Source organism: Bidens hawaiensis, unplaced genomic scaffold, assembly GCF_021521415.1.
Source record: "Bidens hawaiensis isolate Kalapana, Puna unplaced genomic scaffold, B.hawaiensis_p1.1 tig00046199_1, whole genome shotgun sequence".
Classification (NCBI taxonomy): domain Eukaryota; kingdom Viridiplantae; phylum Streptophyta; class Magnoliopsida; order Asterales; family Asteraceae; genus Bidens; species Bidens hawaiensis.
The window spans coordinates 1-18,916 of NW_027498246.1; the positions used below are offsets into that span (position 1 = coordinate 1).

General features: G+C 35.9%; 2 protein-coding genes across 2 annotated transcripts; both read right to left on the reverse strand.

The window, feature by feature from the left end:
• Nucleotides 1–128: 128 nt before the first annotated feature.
• On the reverse strand, nucleotides 129–3,096 carry LOC143596280 (uncharacterized). The gene is made up of 5 exons (XM_077075095.1): nucleotides 2,827–3,096; nucleotides 2,128–2,177; nucleotides 1,098–1,221; nucleotides 912–1,019; nucleotides 129–831 (listed from the first exon to the last, which is right to left on the reverse strand). Exons 1-5 carry the CDS (start codon nucleotides 3,023–3,025, stop codon nucleotides 209–211), a joined length of 1,104 nt encoding a protein of 367 aa, XP_076931210.1. The 5' UTR covers nucleotides 3,026–3,096; the 3' UTR covers nucleotides 129–208.
• Nucleotides 3,097–7,454: 4,358 nt separating this feature from the next.
• On the reverse strand, nucleotides 7,455–12,576 carry LOC143596282 (protein IQ-DOMAIN 31-like). Its single transcript, XM_077075096.1, has 6 exons — nucleotides 12,437–12,576; nucleotides 9,984–10,250; nucleotides 9,681–9,884; nucleotides 8,990–9,064; nucleotides 8,254–8,887; nucleotides 7,455–7,618 (listed from the first exon to the last, which is right to left on the reverse strand). The coding sequence occupies exons 1-6, from the start codon at nucleotides 12,509–12,511 to the stop codon at nucleotides 7,587–7,589; spliced, it is 1,287 nt and encodes a 428-aa protein (XP_076931211.1). The 5' UTR covers nucleotides 12,512–12,576; the 3' UTR covers nucleotides 7,455–7,586.
• Nucleotides 12,577–18,916: the final 6,340 nt, after the last annotated feature.

Genomic DNA, 18,916 nt, shown 5'->3' on the forward strand with positions numbered 1-18,916 from the left:
ATTTGTGTGCGGAATAAGAAAGAAAATAAGCAATTAATAGATTTAGAATTTGAAAAAGGAACAAATATTTGTAATTGATATATGACTAACTAGCATAAAACATGAATCGTATCTTTATTATAAACCAATGACATTAAAAAAAACAAATCTCCAAAAAAGTCGTTAACAAGAAGCATGTTTTATTTTGAAACCTAATCATTCTACCTACTTAAGCATCAAGAGAAAATGTAAATAACATACGATGCTTATACGTTTGACCCGGATTAACAATCTGTGAAGGGAAGTTAGGATGGTTAACCGCATCCGGAAACCCTTGTGTCTCCAAGCATAACCCTGCATGAGCTTGATACACATATCCACCTTTTCCCCTCACATCTTTAACATAGTTCGCGGTGTAAAACTGGACTCCTGCTGCATCAGAGATCAACTTCATTGACCGCTTTGACTTCTTATCCGTCACAACGGCAACGTCCTTCATCTTCTTGCCCCTTTCGCCGTCTAGAACATAGTTTATATCGTAGCCAGTAGGAAGGTCTTTGATCTTTTTCTTTATAACACTCGGTTTAAGGAGATCGTAAGGGGTATCCTTAACAGACACAATCTCTCCCGTGGGAATAAGTTGGTCGTTAGTTGGCGTGATGTGGGACCCGAAGATTTGAATCTTTTCTGATAAGATGTCCCCACTATCGTGACCTCCTAGGTTCCAGTACGTGTGCTGGGCTAGGTTAACCGGCGTTGCCTTGTTTCCGGGTTTTGCAACCATCTTTACACTTAGTTTGTGTTTACCAACTAGCGAATATGTGACCATTACTTTAAGGTCTCCGGGAAATCCTGGTAACATTTTAAACTAAGTCATGAAAACAACGCGAAAAAGTCAACAAGTCAATGAGATTAATGAAACCAAGATTCACCTTCTTCGCCATCGAAACTATCGTATGCAAATGTAATGCTAGGGGATTTGCCATCTTTTTCATGCTTTGTGACCTTCCAAACTAGGTCACTAAATCCTCGATGTCCACCTGAAACATTAAAGTGTGCTAAGTCAGCATGTAAATATAAGTACAATGCACAGACCACAGAACTATCATAGTATGTACCGTGAAGCATATTTTGTTTCTCGTTAGCATCTAACTTATAATGAGTTCCGTTTAACGTGAACTGAGCTCCACCTATGCGGTTAGCAACCCGTCCGACAACGCTTCCAAAGTAGGTTGTATCATTCTACAACAACGAAAGGTTACGAATAAATTTGTTAGTTATATGTGACTTATAATAACACAAAGCATTAAATTTAATGGATTGTTCATGTTAGATTATTTTATTTGGTCTTTTTTCTTGAACTTAATAATTTAATTTGGTTAATATAAATAACTTAATTATTAAATTGTATGGAAAATGAAATATATGTGAGTATGATGGAAAGGATATTTTAATGCTAAGTTGCATAATATTCGAAAGATAACTTTGTCCAAGATACGTAGGACTTTTGGAGTCAATTCCAAAGACACATGGTGCAACTTGTTTCTTGGCATCATATATTCTTCTTATAAATTTATTATTATATTTACTTGAATATTTACATATGTATAGAAATTGCATAAAACCATGGAAATTAGTCCAATCAAGCATACCTTAACATATCAAAATCGGCATGATGACTATTGAAAAGCAGATAGATTTTTAACCAAAAAATCACTATTTCTTGGAATGTAAAGTTTGTTTATAATTCTATTTAAAGTTGTGTTTTTTTGTTTATAGTTCTATTTAAAGTTGTGTTTTGCATTCTCATACAAGTTTTTATAGACATTTGACAAAAATCATGCATTTATGTAAGTTATCATATTATCAAATGTTAGTTAAGAGTTTTAAGAACTTTGATTTTCCATCATGATAAAAATGCATTTAGTCAAAAGTCAAGATCTCATTTATGTGTGTCGTACATACTCCACGATCCTAATCTCATGGCCCATGGCTTATTCAATTGGCTAAAGTTCCTCGTGATTTAATGGGATAATAATAAGTATAAATCTTATCTAAACTGTCGAGAAATTTATTATAAAAAAAAATATTATAATTTCATTTAAATTATAATAAATTATTTAAAGATAAAAATATGCAAAACTTCACCTTGTATGTCTCGAGTGAGTCATATCCAAGAACCACATCTGAAAATCCCCCTGAAAAATGCAAAATCGGTTGTTAATTTCCTTCAAATACATAAAAATCACGAAAATATTAAGGGAAATTGATTATAAATAAATAAAATGGAAAACAGAGAAGAGGGTAATTTAGTATGTTATTGATTTTGTCAAAATATACAAACATTATCAAAATATTTGGGAGCTTAAAAAGGGCCAAAAAGAAATATTGAAATAATGAAAAGCCAGTTAAAAAACATAAACAGAAAGATAGATTTAATGTGTGTATATATGTTATGTTAGTTTTCTCGAAGTAAACAAATAATTACCTTAAAGATGAAAGTCCCAAAAAGGAAATATTCTAATAAGGAAAAGAAAGAACAATCACACAGAAAAAAGTGAGGTTAGAGTTTAGTGTATGTACTATGTACCATTCTTCTAGGATCAAGATTAAAGAACAATAACATACTATGATTATTAGTTTTCTCAAAATACATAGGAATCACCGAAAAACTTATGGGAAATCAAGAGCCCAAAACATATTCAAAGAAGACAAAACTACACAAAAAGATTCCTGGGAATTCAATAAAGAATCAAATAATAAACAATACAAGAAAAGAAAAAAGGATCCTGTTATTAATTAGGATGAGCAAAAAGATTATGGATTGAAACAAGTGCATGTTTGTACCGTTTTTGTCAGGAAGAAAAAGAGAGATAATGGCAGCACCCCAGTTGGTGCATTTGAGGGAGATGTGGCCATTGTTGAGCTCGTAGATCCCGATATCTTCGTGTTTTGTCGCAGTGGCACGTCCTCCCCATAAGAACACAGAAGTGGCTATGATGGTGAGGATGAAACAATAGAACACAGTTGGTGTTTTGTTCATCATATTGTTGAATGTGTTTTATGTTTATGATTCAAGAAAGAATATGGTTTTTGGTGGGGTTTGATGGGTGTGGGGATATATATGGCATAGACTCGTGACACTTCTACATATCTTTTAATAATATACTAAATGATTAGATAAGTGTAGTTTTGAATAACTTGTTTAGAAAAGCGGATAATCATTCAAATGTTATATTTAATAACCATGATGATTTATAATGTCACAAATCTCTTATGGAATAGATATACAATCTTTATACATAAATGTTTATTTAAAATTGATTTTATACCGTTCAGAGAGAATAAAATATCTGATACATTTAAATTTTGAAAAGAAAATAAAAGAAGTATTGATATTCATATTGCCATTGCCTATCCGTTACGTGTAAATGGGTTGCAGGGCCCAGTCCAGCGGCCCAGCCCCACAACTAGGGACCACTAAGTCAAGCACCTCAGTTTTTTTTAATTATTCCAGATTTTACTTTACTCGATTATTAAAAAAAAAAACTACCATCATTGTGTTTGTTACATATAGAGGTGCACAAATCAGGTTCAAATGGAAAACCCGAACCAGTTCCAAACCGGTTTTTTCACACCGGGTTGTAAAATGGCACCGGTTCCAATCAAGAACCGGTTCGGTTCCCGACCCGAACCGATGCCCAGATACGCGAACTTTTAAGAACCGGGTAGGGTATGAACCGGAACCGGTTTTTACGTAAAAACCGGTTCCACCGGTTTTAATTGAAATTTAAATATTAGAGCCGTTAGGAACCGGTTCCAACGGCTATATAGCCGTTTTTGACCGTTGGAACCGGTTTTTTAACTATAAATAGGTTATTTTCTTACTATAAATAGCAAGGTTTGTTTGTTTACTTGTTAAACCACTTCCAAAACTATAAAACACACTCCAAACCACAATTAACCTTAAACCGACAACAAATGGCAACCAATGATGACGTTGTTATGGTGATCGAAACAACAAGATGCCCCGATGTTTGGGTTCATTACGATTTGTGTCTCATGACCGACTCACATGAGTTGGCACGTTGCAAATATTGCTCGAAGTTTCTTAAAGCAGGGTCCAACTCGACATTACGAAAACATACGAATAAGTATTGTCGAGAGAAAAGAAGATTGGAAGCTAAAAAAACGGAAGTGAGAGAGTCGTCCGGCTCTACAACCCAAAAATAAGTATTCCCGGATTAAAACGACGGACTTTGTTTTTTATGTTTTAGTTGTTATGTTTAGTATCGTTTATGTTTTAATAATGTCTGTAATAGTTAGCTTTTAAATAAATAAATTGTTCGTCGTTATTAAAAAAGTAACAAAAATTAATCATGAGTAACAAAAGTAATTATAATAAAACAAATCAAAACTAAATATTAGTTGAACAAGTTACAAATAATTTTACCAAAACAAATAATTACAACTCTTCTTCGTCTTCATTCTCGTCTTCACCCTCGTCTTCGTTATCGGAAGAAACCCCGTCCTCCGCCTCCTCATCATGAATATGACGCTCTATTGGTATTTCGTCTTCAAAGTTCGCCTTGTGTTGTACACGATCCACCGCATCCAAATGGTCATTTAGGCAAATGCAAACCTCTAGAGACTCGGGAGTTAGTTTTGTTCTTCGCATAGATAACACCCTCCCACTAAGAGAAAAAACCGATTCGGAAGCAACCGTTGAGGCTTGTACGGCAAGCAAATCACGAACCATGGCGGATAGAATGGGAAATTCGTTTTGTTTACCTTTCCACCAAGCCAACAAATCAATATTGCGAATTTCGTCGACCGTTGCGCCCTCAACATAGTTTGCTCCACTATATCGACCAAGTTCGCTACTTGGTGTGTTTCCTCTTTGCCTCTTAGATGCCGATTCACGAATCCCATTCATCAAGTTTATAAGTGGGTCATTGCACGGCCTACGTTGTTTTTTTCACAAAAGACGATCTCGTGCTTGGACCATACATTTGAAAATAATGGTCATAAAGGTCTTGAAGGTTTTTGTTGAACTTGTCCTTCGCTTCTGTCGACAACTTCGGGTCAATCTCGTGCATACCTAAGTTGTCGAATATTTCCTCAATCGTTGTTTCAACCCCATTAACATTCCAATAGGAGTTTAATGCGGCGGCATAAGTAAAGACCGGCGGTATGATTTCAAAATATTTTATGAACTTTTCTTTCATCACCGCAACAATATTTTCGAAGAGTTTGTTCTTCTCCGCAAAGCTTTTAAAAACACAAGACATATAGTACAATTCTTGCAAAACCCAACAACTAGTAGGGTAATAGAATCCCGATAATTTTGTTGTTTACTTTTTGAACACATCAAGATACTCCAACAAATAACCGACTTGGACCCAAACACTTTCCGGAAACATATCGGCCTCGCGTTCTTCAACAAGATTGTTATGAAAAGCTTGTAAAGTTTGGCGTTGGGCAAAAGCACACTTTAACATATGACAAGTTGAGTTCCAACGGGTTGGAACGTCCCAATTCGGCCCCAAATACTTTCTTTCAACCGACTTGCAATAGTTCTTATATTCAAGATGTCTTCTTTTACCACTTTTGAAGACATCTTGTAACATAAGTCTAAAGTATTTTAAATCATCACAAATGTGTTCATTGTCAAGACCTATTTGAACAACCAAGTTGATGATATGTGCAACACATCGGACATGAAAAAAATCCCCGAAACAAGGTGGTGAATATTTAATGATAAATTTTTCAGCCGCCTTAGTATTGTTTGAAGCGTTGTCAAACGAAATCGAAAATATTTTATTTCTCAAGTTGTAAGTCGTTATAACTTCATCAAGTAATTCAAACAATTTTTCGGCGGTATGTGGGAACGGGAAGTTTTCAAAAGCGATGGTGCGTTTCATCAATTGCCATGTCACCGGATCAACCCAATGAGCGGTGACACATATGTATGATTCGGGCAACCCGTGTGGTGCCGACCAAACATCGGTAGTTAAACTAACCATGGCTTCTAAAGAATGAAAAGACTCGATTAACTCTTTTTTAGCACACTCCCACAACCTGATACAATGACGTCTTAAGGTAGTACGACTTACATGTGTGTATCTCGGTTGTAGAGTTTTGCGAATCAACGACGTCAACTCCGGGTCATCAAAGTGGTTAAACGGCAAACCTCGTTGAATAACGAACTTTGCCATTCTATCTTGAACTTGAGTCGTGTTGTAACGAAATAGTGTACCATCTTTACCCAAGTCAATTTGATCGGTCGCGCCAATCCCTTTCAACGCCTTGCAATATGGCTTCTCGATGTGCTTTCTCAAAGTAGAGTTGGAATCGTGCTTTAATATTGAACCACATAGTTTGCAACGAGCCTTTTGATAACCTTCGTCATCCACAATCAAATCCCAATTCTTCCATATGTCTTGGTTGCGGTTATGGTTGACTACCGTAACAACCCTTGGGTCCTCCGTAACAGGAACGGGGCAACAAAAACACTCTTCTTAGCCTTGTTATTAGTTTTTTTGATTGGTGCCATAATAATATTTAGTTGGATGGTCGGGTAAAGGAACGGGTTTGCTAAAGGAGTAGTATTTTAGTTTGTTTTTGAGTTTGGTGGTGAAACAAGTAATGGAAACAAGTTATATATAGGTTTGGGCATCAAAAACCGGTTCCAACGGCTATATTACCGTTGGAACCGGTTCCAACGGATCTATTGTCTCAAAAACCGGTTCCAACGGCTATATTACCGTTGGAACCGGTTCCAACGGCTAATTGGTGTCTAAAAAACCGGTTCCAACAGCTATATTACCGTTGGAACCGGTTCCAACGGCTAGTTTGACTTTTGTTTGACCCTTCAAAAAAAACCCGTCGGAACCGGTTTTTCCGGGTACGAACCGAACCGGTTCCAATTAAGAACCGGGTAGGAACCGGGTTGGAACTGGTACTGACATACAAATAGGAGAACCGGGTACGATTTTCGGGTACAAAAATACCCAAACCGGGTATTGTTCCAACCGGGTTGGAACTGGAACCGGTTCCGGTTCGGTTCCACCAGTTAGGTTCCGGAACCGGTTTTTTTGTGCACGTCTAGTTACAGACTACCCATGTGTATTTGTTTTTAAAATATAAACTAACATAAATTAAGTTTATACATATAAGATAAGTGTTTTTAGTTTAAAAACAAGGACAACAATGTAATATGAACTGTATAACTATACAACTTAAAATTTCAAGATCAACATCACAAGTTGACAGCCATGGTGATTGGTGGCCATCCCAGGATGGCATGTTTTTCTAATAGAAATGTTTTTGAAAACTTTTGAGAGTCTTAAATTTCAAAATTATTAGTTAAATTTGTATTTTTGTGGATTAATGAGTAATGATTGCTTTATAATAAACTATATAAAAATAGAGTAGTAAAATGCAAACAGGCACATCACATAATGAATCCAAAATGTACAAACTACCAACTACACTCATAAAACCATAAAATACTCCTACGGCTACAACCGGTCATGACTATTAATGTACCACAAAACATGTTTCAACGACAACAATCTTACCAGAAAGATATCTTGGGATCCTGTTCACCTCCTCCACCCTGCTGAGACCACCTTTTCTGAAAAAATATCAACAAGCAATGTGGGTCAAACGGGTATCTAGACTAAGATACGAACTGGAACGAACACAACAAACAAAGCATGTTCGTCTTCGTTCGTTTAACTTTAGCTGAAGAAACGGCCGAACACGAACACTAAATAAATAGGGTTTTCAGTTTTCTAGCTTGTGTCCGTTAATTAAGAAGAGAGTTCCTGTGTTCGTTTATGTCCGCTCGTTAACAATATAAACGAACAGTTCACGAACGTAAACGAACAAACATAATTGAACATAGACGAACAAACATAACCGAGCTAAAACCAACTAAAAGTAGAAGTGAACAATGTATTGGGCCTAAAAAGTAACTAATACTAGATTAAATTGCATTGGGCTGCCTCAAAAGTTTAAATGAATATTAACGAATATAAACGGACAAACTTAAAACAAACATAAAGTAGCGAACATAAGAGAATTTAAATGAATGAACGTAAACGCAAAATCACGAACATAAAGGAATTAACACGACACATGTTCATGCTCGTTCGTTTAACTAAATGAACAAAAACTTTTGTTCATGTTCATTCATTTATTAAAGATGACCCTAACTCATTTGAGATAATATAACGAAGGAATGAAAATTATAACAAATATGCTTACCGTTAATTTTCCCATTGGCATGTAAAAGCTTCTGAACATGTGACTGCAAACTGAGTTTACCAGTTGAAGAAGGGAGAGAATGCCGCCTGACAAAACCACTATCACCTCCATCTTCTGCTGCCTTAGCCTCCGCCTGCGCCCTGAGTTTGGCCTTTGCCGACTCAGTTGCCGCCATGTAACTCGGCACTGTAGAACATTCTTGTTTAGCTGGAAATGACTTTCTCCTCCTTGATTTCTGATTTTCTTTATCATTGGTTTCATGTTCGACCGGTGGTGGATTTACATCAAGTGGTTCAGCCACCATGACATTTAGGTCGTTGACTTTTTCAACGGTTGACTTTTCTGAACCACTTGCAGCAGATAGTGAAATTTTTCTTAGACTGTGGTTCACTTTATCTAAACTTGGTGAAGGAACTTTCCGGATGCTTCTTTTTGTCTTTGAGATTTCTGTTTCTTGAGATTGTGATTTTCTGTGTTTTCTTTTTGGCTTTATATCAAGGATTTTCTTGGGTTGAGGAAGTGGGTCCCAGAAGTTAGAAGATGACCAACGCACAAGCCAGTTGTTAACCGAATTGGGTTCATCTGGATTGTACTGGATGTTTAAGGGCATAGTAGTTGTTGATGAAGTGACAAGCTGAGATGAGCAATAAAGCAAATATGTCAAATTATAATAAAACATAATAGCTATAATAATGATATTATAACTTTTGTCCAGTGAAGGTTTAGGGTACGGTACCTTAACGCCAAATGCGTTTTTTGATAGCTTCTCTGATTTTAGAGATGTTTGAAGCAAGTTAGCCCGTTCCTTGTGCTATCAAAATATACAGACGAATATCAACTTATGAAACGAGTGAAAAGGAGACTATAATAAAATCTTATAAATAGGCCTGCAACCGAACCATACTTTTAGTGAACTGTTCAACGGGAAGCTTGTTTATTTAATAAACAAACAAGCATGAACAAAACTTTTTGTTCAGTAAGTTAAACGAACAAACATGAACACATGTCTAGATCATGAACATTCGTTTACATGTGTTCACATTCGTTTGTTTATGTTTGTTCATTTATGTTCATTTACGTTCATTCGTTTACATATTAAATTATTAATTTATAATTTTAGGCCCATTAAATTTTTTATTATAAGTTATGCGAAATTAAAATATTACCAATTATAATTTAGTCTACTTTTATTAGCTCTGTTGGTCCAACATAATGTTGTCCGTTCATCTATGTCAAGTTATGTTTGTTCATTTGTGTTTATTTACAATCATGAACTGTTTAATTATGCTATTAACGAATGAACACGACCAAGAAACTACGCTCGTTTCTTTGTTCGACTAAGTTAAACGAATGAACACGAACATTCTCCGATCATTTTTGTTTGGTTCATTTACAAGCCTAAGTATAAACCAAAAAAAGAGAGTTACCACAGGGTTTCCAGGAGTTCTCTTCTGAAGAATTTTAGAACCGTTTATGGAGAGTCTGACCCTTTGACCACGAACAAGTGCTTGAAAGTCAATAATTGCACGCATGCAAGCCAGAGTAGCAACCGCTTGTCTCCTCACCAGGTGACCACGAGCTAAGGCTTGAAGCCTTATGATGCCTTTGAGGGCCCAAAATGCCCGACGAGCCTTTCACAGAGTAATTAGTATTATTAAAGGTGTCACACTTGTTAATTATTGAATAACACAGTCTTATTTTGTTTAAGCAAATTAATGAACGAAACCTACCAAGTATCCCCTGAAGGCAGCCTGTGCCTTTGTAGCAGCCTGTTCTAGCCTGATTAACTCATCACCATTTGCAGTATTAACGGTATTTCGTATATTCTCAGGTGTAACGTGCATTAAGTTGGCAATCGAGCTCTTTTCCAACTGTGTATGTTCTCCACTTGCATTGACGACGTGGCGTACTGGACTTGATATCACCATAGAATCAGCATCAAGATCCTTTGAATGTGAGTTGATCGTAATGGAGGTCTTTTTGTCTAATGTAGAATCCTTCACAAATAATCAAATATCTGTTAGGAACAAAGCGGCGCGCGGAAGCGAAACAGCACACACATGCACAACGATAAACACACATAAACGAAAATATAAACGACACAAGAATTTAACGTGGTTCGGTCCCCGCGAGGGGACCTACGTCCACGGGCTGCAACTAGGTTTTCTTATTAGCTCAGAACCAAGATTACAATTACATGATGGGATATATATAATAAACAAGATTAGGGTTAAACATAATTAGGAGCCAAAACCGGGCCTTCTAATAAAACCGGCCCAAAGGCCTTCATAACCCAACAATCTCCCACTTGAAGGCCTTGCGATAAATTCCAGCCTGCCATCCAAGTAAATATAACAATCTCATTCATCCAGTAACTCTAGTAATCTTCAGTAATAGAAATCAACCAAGCCTCCAGTTCCAAGAACAAGCTAAAACTTCAACAAAAGAAGTTCTCCAAGCCTCCAGTTCTCTAGGAACAAACTAAGATTTCTACCAATCCACACCAGTTGCAGTGCCCCTTCCCATCAGTTACCTGAAAGGCCCATTGAAGCTCCCGAGAGCTCCAATCCGGTCATCACAGACCCAGCCATGACAAAACCCGCCAATGGCTCATCCTCAATCTTAACCGGCCCTCACTTACTCACACTACCGGCTCCAAAGACTTCCAGAGGATAATCACTCTCCAAAAATCAGCAGACTATACCAGGAGAGATTTTCACATTCGGATTTCCCAGTCTTCCGAACTCAACGTCCCTTTGGAAACAAACCTAGAACACACCGCGTGCTCCCACTGTTACCAAAACCCCGAACATGTTCAGACCTCCGAATACGCTCAAGCTAACATCACTGTGGCTCCAGGCTTCATGTCTGCAAACTGAAACCCCTTAGCTCTACCCGATTCAGCGAGCCAAGACCTTATAACTCGGAAGTTGGTTCACTTCTTCCGACGATACAGAGACCGTATCTTCCAAAAGTCTTTAACTAAAAGATTCAACAAATGCTTCATTGAAGTGAGTAACAAGAAATAAAGCAAACTAGAATCTTGAACCCAAGAGTCTTCACCGCCTTAACTGAGTCTCAATGCATCAACCCCAGATACATTCTCAAAAGCAGAATTCCAAACCTTTCGACATCGACTCTTAAAATGTCTCACCTCTACGCAACCTACCAAGTCGACTATGCCCAGCTCCCACTGTTCCTGTTATCCCAACCCATGCCACACCAACACTCCATGAGATGAACCCCACTCGTACTATCCCGGCAAATAACTTTACCCAACACGAGATTATGAACCTCTCAAATGGTGTACCACTGATCACCACCAAACAAGATATAACTTCACAATTCCAAACGAACAAGAAGTAATAATCACAGTTTCGAACCAGCTAACAGGCAAACAGCTATAACAACAGTAGAACTTTCATGAAATCAAGCGGTACCAAGGGTTCTATGACCGTACACACGATCAGTTAACTCAAACCAGCCTCTTCTACCTTTTTTTTTTTTCGATCGATACCCGTGCAAAACCGTGTGTAAACAACGAGCCAAAGCTCTGATACCACTTGTTAGGAACAAAGCGGCGCGCGGAAGCGAAACAGCACACACATGCACAACGATAAACACACATAAACGAAAATATAAACGACACAAGAATTTAACGTGGTTCGGTCCCCGCGAGGGGACCTACGTCCACGGGCTGCAACTAGGTTTTCTTATTAGCTCAGAACCAAGATTACAATTACATGATGGGATATATATAATAAACAAGATTAGGGTTAAACATAATTAGGAGCCAAAACCGGGCCTTCTAATAAAACCGGCCCAAAGGCCTTCATAAACCAACAATATCAGGACCCAGTTATTTATTAGGTCATTAATCCTGTAAAAACAAATTGATCCTTCCATATAATGTGATTAAACACAATGACAAATAAGTAATAACATGACAAACGCTTAATGGACAAACAATGACATGAATATGCAGCCACATGACTGCAAGCACAGAAGCTCTTCCCACAGTTCTAGCTTCTAACCACCAAAAAAAACATTGCAATGTTGAAGTCTTGTCTACAAATAAACTATCATCATATTATATGCACATATCCATACAAAAAGGTAAAGTGATTACAAACACAAGCTATACGCCTATTATAAGTGACAGGTAAAAACATTGTTTACATACTTTTGAGAGATTAGATTTTGATGACTTCTTCCCAAAAAGTACAGTCTTGATCCACTTTGCAGGAGACTTCCCCATTGCCAATTGATAATATTAATACTTTAGGAACCGTTTAAGCTCAAAACTCCCTGCATTTCATAAATTAAAGACCTCTTATCAAGCTAAAGTCTAGCTGCTTATAATTCATAAATTCATGTCTACTTATATATCAAGCTCAAAAGGCCCTGCATATCATGAATGACCTCTACTAATATACTCATGTCACCACGAAGGGTGTTCACGGTACGAGTTTTAGGTAAAACCGTGAGCTAAACTGTTACTAATGGTTTCTTATCACCGAAAACCGAATCGTTACTAACAGTTTGGTTCCAGTTTGGGCTTTAAAAAGATTATTTATATAAATATTTTACACAAATCAATTCACAAATGAAATAATATTAAGAGAAAAAAGTTGACAAATTTTAATCAACATAATCTTAGGTCTTTATACGTATATTTTTCACAAATGATTCTTCATCAATTATAGTAACAGAATTATTAAACTTGAATGTTACAGTCCAATATTAGTATAAAGAAAAAAAGAAGATATATAATAAAGACTTGTAAGTATGACTTGGCCCAATTTTATTTTGATTGAAACTAATATAAAAAATTATAGATAGTTAATTAAATGTATGCAATAAAAAATACATAATCAAATCTTACAGTCCGGTCCGGTTTAAAATATTTGAAACCGACTAAGCGAAAGTTGAGCGATAAGCAGTTTCAGTTTGTAATTGTAAGGGAACCGTGAACGCGGAGTCACCAATAATGCATTGAAACCAAAAAACATGCCTAAGAAGCAAGAAACTAATGAGAAACAACTATAAACCAACTGCAAAACATCATACATAAACATAAGCAACAAATGAAAGCAATGTATGTAAAAAAGTTTTAAAACCTAGAACAGAATCAAGTAATGAGAAAGATAAATTACACTAACAACCTAACCTCGGTTACTGGGTTAGGGTTTTATTTTCAAGCAATGTTGTTGTATTTCAGATCTGAAATAAAAATAATAACTGACCGAAAACAAAGTTTTGGTTGCGATAGATGGATAGATAGCTAGCTATCAGTTGGGATGAGCAGCAGGTAATAAAACAAAGTTTGGAATTCAATTTCTGTAACTATTATTTATTTATTTTCATTTTTATCTTTTCCAAAACTATTTATTTATTTAATTTTTGAGCCAGTGTTCGGAATGAAAAGTTAGTCTACGCGTTTTTAGGGAACCGATTTGGGGCGCGAAGGATTGGGTCTCATCGTTAATTCAAGCAACCTTCATCAATCACATCATCTCACTTCTTTTAATTAAATTATTTAATTATTGTAAGAGTTTTCAATCACTACGCATAACATTGAGCAAAAATCTTTCTGTCTACGTGTAGTGTAACTATTTTTGTGAGTTGTGAATTATGTGTCTTTGATTTTTGTTATGAAGCTTGATTAAACATATATGTGTTCAAAATGGTTCAAAAGAAATGAACCAAAAGAAAATAAGTGGAATTGAAGTGGGTTTAAATAACTTGAGTGGTTTGAAAGTATTTTTTTTTTCTTTTTAATTTTTTGAATTGTGATTTGTGTGGGAAAGAAAGATTGTAGAGGTGAAATGTGCTAACATACATGATAATGATAGTGAGTTATATTCATTAATACGTCATACGAATCAATATAGAAATGGACTAAAACTCTACGAGATAAATGGTTTAATGGGTTATAAACCGTTAGATCATTGAGAAACGTCAAGGTGAGAACATAAGTATGAACTAAAGAAAATCATCAAATTAGTTGACTTGTGCAGTGTAAACCTTTGATTGTGATTACTGAATCCTAAATTTATATTGTGATGTTTTTAGCAAAGAGTTACATGTTATCATTGTTATATCTTTAACTAGTTTGAGGCCCGTGTATTACACGGTAATTGATGAACATTTTAACCTTAATCATTAAGTGAAATACAATCAATAAAATGATCATATATTGTTAATACAATTAAAACTTACATTAAAATTATAGAAATTATAAAATAAGATTACACAAATATGTTACAAATAAGTAAAACATTCTTTGTATACTACATTTGTGATTGTAATGGTCAGTATACATTGTTTATCAAAAATCAAAATCATTAGTCCATGTTTACCTGTAACTCTTGATAAGGTAAGGTATCTTGACCGTGCATGTTCAACCTGGTTAAAATCTTGTTATTTAATTCAAATTAGCAACAAAGAAAATTAGTTAATAAAATTGAGATAAATTAGAAAAATTTATAAGGATTGACAAAATTAGTGGAAAGATTTAAAAAAATCTTGATCAAATTTGACTATTGATCGCTTAAAAATTCAAAGCGAAAATGAAAGCGTGTTACTTGCTATATTATTGGACAAAATATTTTTGTGACTGGATTTTTTTATTACTATAGTTTTACAAAACATCGAGTAATAAAAAAAATTTGAATAAAACTAAAAAAAAATCATTAAGATTAATAATTTGAAAAAAAATAACTTACAACTTATAATGACCTTTTTCACCATAGGGATTATGAATTCCACATGAGGCCACCGGAAGCAATTACCAGTTTCATCAAGTTTGCAAGATTCTGTATTCAAAGTTTTATTAGGTATGTTCTTCCAATAATTTATAAAAAAAGTGTGAAATTGTGGCAGACTGCAGCAAGGGTCTATCCTTAAAATGGCTGGCACTACGCCATTGTTCAAAAAATCATGTCGAAAGCCGAAAAATCTCATTGGAAGTCATAAAAATATCGGAAGTCAAAAATATCGTGAGAAGACAAAAAAAAATCTTGTCGGGAGACAAAAAAAAGTCTCACTGGAAACCAAAGTAATCTCGTCAGACACCTATAAAATCCGGTCGGCTTAAAGAATTAAGAAAAAAAAATAACAAAATAAAACCATCGACCAGATAGTTGTATGACTCATGCATGACAATAGTGCCAGTTGAAAATCTCGTCGATGAATGATTAAAAAATGCACGGGTCGACAAGATTGAGAACCCAAATAAACATTTTTTTCCATTTAGTCTTTAACCAGTTATAAATCTACAATTTGATAATTTTCCCTTTAAAAACCACTCAATCGGTCAAACATATCCATTAAAAGAGTAGATATTCTATATATAACAAAAAGCAACTCCTTGACATAAAAGCAAAATTGCAAAAAGTCATATAGATTGTGAAAGAGCAACATATTTGCATATTACACGCCTAGAAAGATACAACTATATGTACCTTGTGAAAGAAATCTGCAACTCCTTGAAGTAGTGCTCAAACAGATAGTCAATCTCGCAACAGCAACCGCATTATGTAAAGGTAACATCGACTGCACACACTCGAGTTCCGACGGACACCTATCGGTCAGATAGATGATCACAAACTCATTAATAACAAAATATTATTCCGCAACTAAAAGGCAAGTGAAACATTGTATAAGATATATGAGCAATAGTGCTTTAAACACATTTACAGCAGTCAATGCCTAACTTCCGACATGCACGACCACCACCGTCACCACTACTATCGCCCCTTTCACTATATCTACTATATATATGTATATATATATACACACACATGCATATACGACGCAACGGTGGACCTCAAAACCCCCTAAATCTCTTTCTCTCATCTTCACCAGGTATTATTATTATTATTATTATTATTAACTCTTTTGATTGAATTTTAATATTAGATTGATTGAAGGTTTATGTTTAATATATTCAATTTGAGATTTGTGTATTAATTAGCTCTTTACAAATCATGTGTATTTAGGGTCTATTTCGTTGCCGGCACTTGGGGTGGTGGTGGAGACAATGGAGTGGGCCGATGGAAAGGCATACATGATGGAGTTGGGAGAAATTTGGTATCTAGGGTTTAATTGGATAAAGGATAGGATGTTTGAATAACAAATAAAGTGGGTGGGTAATGACCCATGTAGTCTCCATATTTAAGAAAATGGGTTAAAAAATATGAGAATGGATGAGAGTGTGACAAGTGACATATAGTATTAGGTATTTATTAAAGTAATAAGATTATTTTTATAATGTATGCCAAAGGCTTAGAGTTACCAAACCAAGTTGCGATGGTAAACTTGAAGTAAAACTAATTAAAAAAATTGTTTTGAAGGAAAACTGATGTAGATGGAACCCTCGTACATCAAGTAGACTAATGGAGTACTCTTAAATTGGGTTTTAAAACGAAAACTTTTCTTGTTCTATCTCATACACCAATGTCATATAATAAGATCTTAATACTATTGCGGTCCTTTAAGTCGTCCTCCTTTGGTCCAAGTGCGCCTTCACATGCAATTGCTTCACGTTCTTCCGATTGAGTTTGAGGTTCAGGGCTGCCTTCAAATTCTACTGGAATATGTTCTTCAAATTTGGAAAAATACTACCAACATCAACATGTATTGTTCGTGCTTATGGCTTACTTTTTTTGTCATTTGATACAATACGCAAACATATTTCGACCAGGCTAAATGTATATGCAGTCAGAAGGAGACGGGGTTGAGGTCGTAATAAAAACAAAGCGCCACCATCATCGGTGGAATATCCCGGAAGTTGCACAACCTGTTGGGTTGCCTTCATCTCATGTTCGTACAAGTCCAAATTAACCACATTAACACCATGTGACATATAACACAAATAAACACGTATGAGGTGCCATTATTTGTACAAATAACCAACTAAAACTATACAATTAACGCAATAATATACGGACATAATACCCGACGATCAGGGCTAAAATTTTTTTCCAAATTCTTGTGACCAATATTTAAGAAATCAAAGTAATTAAAGTTCAGGGGCCAAAATGTAATTGTTACAAAGTCTTGTGGTCAAATTTTAAGAAGACAATGTAATCAAATTTCATTGGTTAAAAAGTAATTGTTAACATAATCTTGCAGCCACATTCTAAGGCCATCCACTATGGAGCGCGGTGAAGGTGATTGTCGGGCGCCCAACCACCAAGGGGCGCCTTCAGTGATGGGCTGCGGAGCCAAAGATCGTTCCAACGATCGGTTTGTGGTGTGAATGTGGGGCCCCCTCTCAACGGCCCTCTCCATCTCTCTCTCTCTCTCACACACACACACACACACATATATATATATATATGGATGCCCTTAGGACATTAAAATATAGCAATGCATTATTGATTGGGCCTTCGATGCCCCCAGCGCTGATGTGGCACTGTGGAGGATCTTTGATGCCCCCACCATAGAGATGGTATAAGAAATCAAGTTTACACTTGCCTTTTAAAATACACCAATGTTTATTTTTTGGATTACTTATTTTTTCTTTGATTTCATGAAGGGTTTTTCCAGAGACAAAGATTAATGTTTTTTTTACCCTCTCATTTATTTCCCCTCTCACTTGTATATTATATACGACTTTATGGGATGGTATAAAGCTCTCGCCTCTTGTTGAACCCCTTACGATATCAAATTTGAAATAGTTAATGTTCACATCCTCTTCGTTGATATCCTTCCTGATTTCACTCACACGCCTCTCCTTTTCCTCTTTTGTTTTATCTCAAAATCGGGTTGACCATTATATTAAAATTATCTTTTGAGCCAGACTTCATAACAGCTAGTAAGGGTGCTGCTCTGTGACTTAGAGGTAACTCATGAATTCAAATAGCTTATTGCACAAAAAAAGTATACGGTAGAGCTGCGTACATCATATCACAAAACGACCCGACCCCCTCCCCGGCCCCTGCGCAAACACGAGAGTCTGTCTAGTGCACCGGATACGAAAAATGAATTAAAAAGAAAGGCTTAAAAATATTATTTTTTCCTAGTTAGGGCAAACAGAAAAAAGAAGAAGCTGCTGCTGCAAAGACATCTTGCAACTGAACCACCACCACCAGTCATCCATGCTTCCGATCATAAACTAAAAAACCCTAACATAAACAACCCTCTCACCAATGCCTTCTTCTTCTTCTTCTTCTTCTTCTTCTTATTATTATCTTAACAAAGCAATCCATAGACTCCGCCCCAATCATCATTACAGGAGGCTAGGGTTTCCTTATTCTATCTCAATTCAACACGCCTTTTGCTCCAATTCAAGGAATAATAATAATAATGTGATAGATTTGAGTCAGTTCCCCACCGATAAAATTCGCAACTTCTCCATTATTGCTCATGTTGATCACGGTAAATCTACCCTCGCCGATCGCCTTCTCGAGCTTACCGGTACAATTAAGAGAGGCCACGGGGTGCCTCAGTATCTTGATAAACTGCAGGTATATATTATTGCTTCATTTCTATTGCTTTATTATCATTTCATATGTCAAATACTTTATTTTGATTTCTCACTATGAAAATGCATGCCAATTTTAAGTTTAAGAGTAACTCAATATAATCCCACTTATAGGTTAGCTATTGGTAGTAGGATATGGTGACGGGGTTAGTTTCAAAAACCTTTTTTTTA

Coding starts and splice junctions, on each gene's coding strand:
- LOC143596280 (XM_077075095.1), bottom strand. CDS start 3,025: ATGATGAACAAAACACCAACTGTGTTCTATTGTTTCATCCTCACCATC. Junction 1,020..1,097: donor GAAACAAAATATGCTTCACG/GTACATACTATG, acceptor TTAATGTTTCAG/GTGGACATCGAGGATTTAGT. Junction 832..911: donor TAGTTTCGATGGCGAAGAAG/GTGAATCTTGGT, acceptor AAATGTTACCAG/GATTTCCCGGAGACCTTAAA.
- LOC143596282 (XM_077075096.1), bottom strand. CDS start 12,511: ATGGGGAAGTCTCCTGCAAAGTGGATCAAGACTGTACTTTTTGGGAAG. Junction 8,888..8,989: donor AAAACGCATTTGGCGTTAAG/GTACCGTACCCT, acceptor TGCTCATCTCAG/CTTGTCACTTCATCAACAAC. Junction 7,619..8,253: donor TGCCAATGGGAAAATTAACG/GTAAGCATATTT, acceptor ATATTTTTTCAG/AAAAGGTGGTCTCAGCAGGG.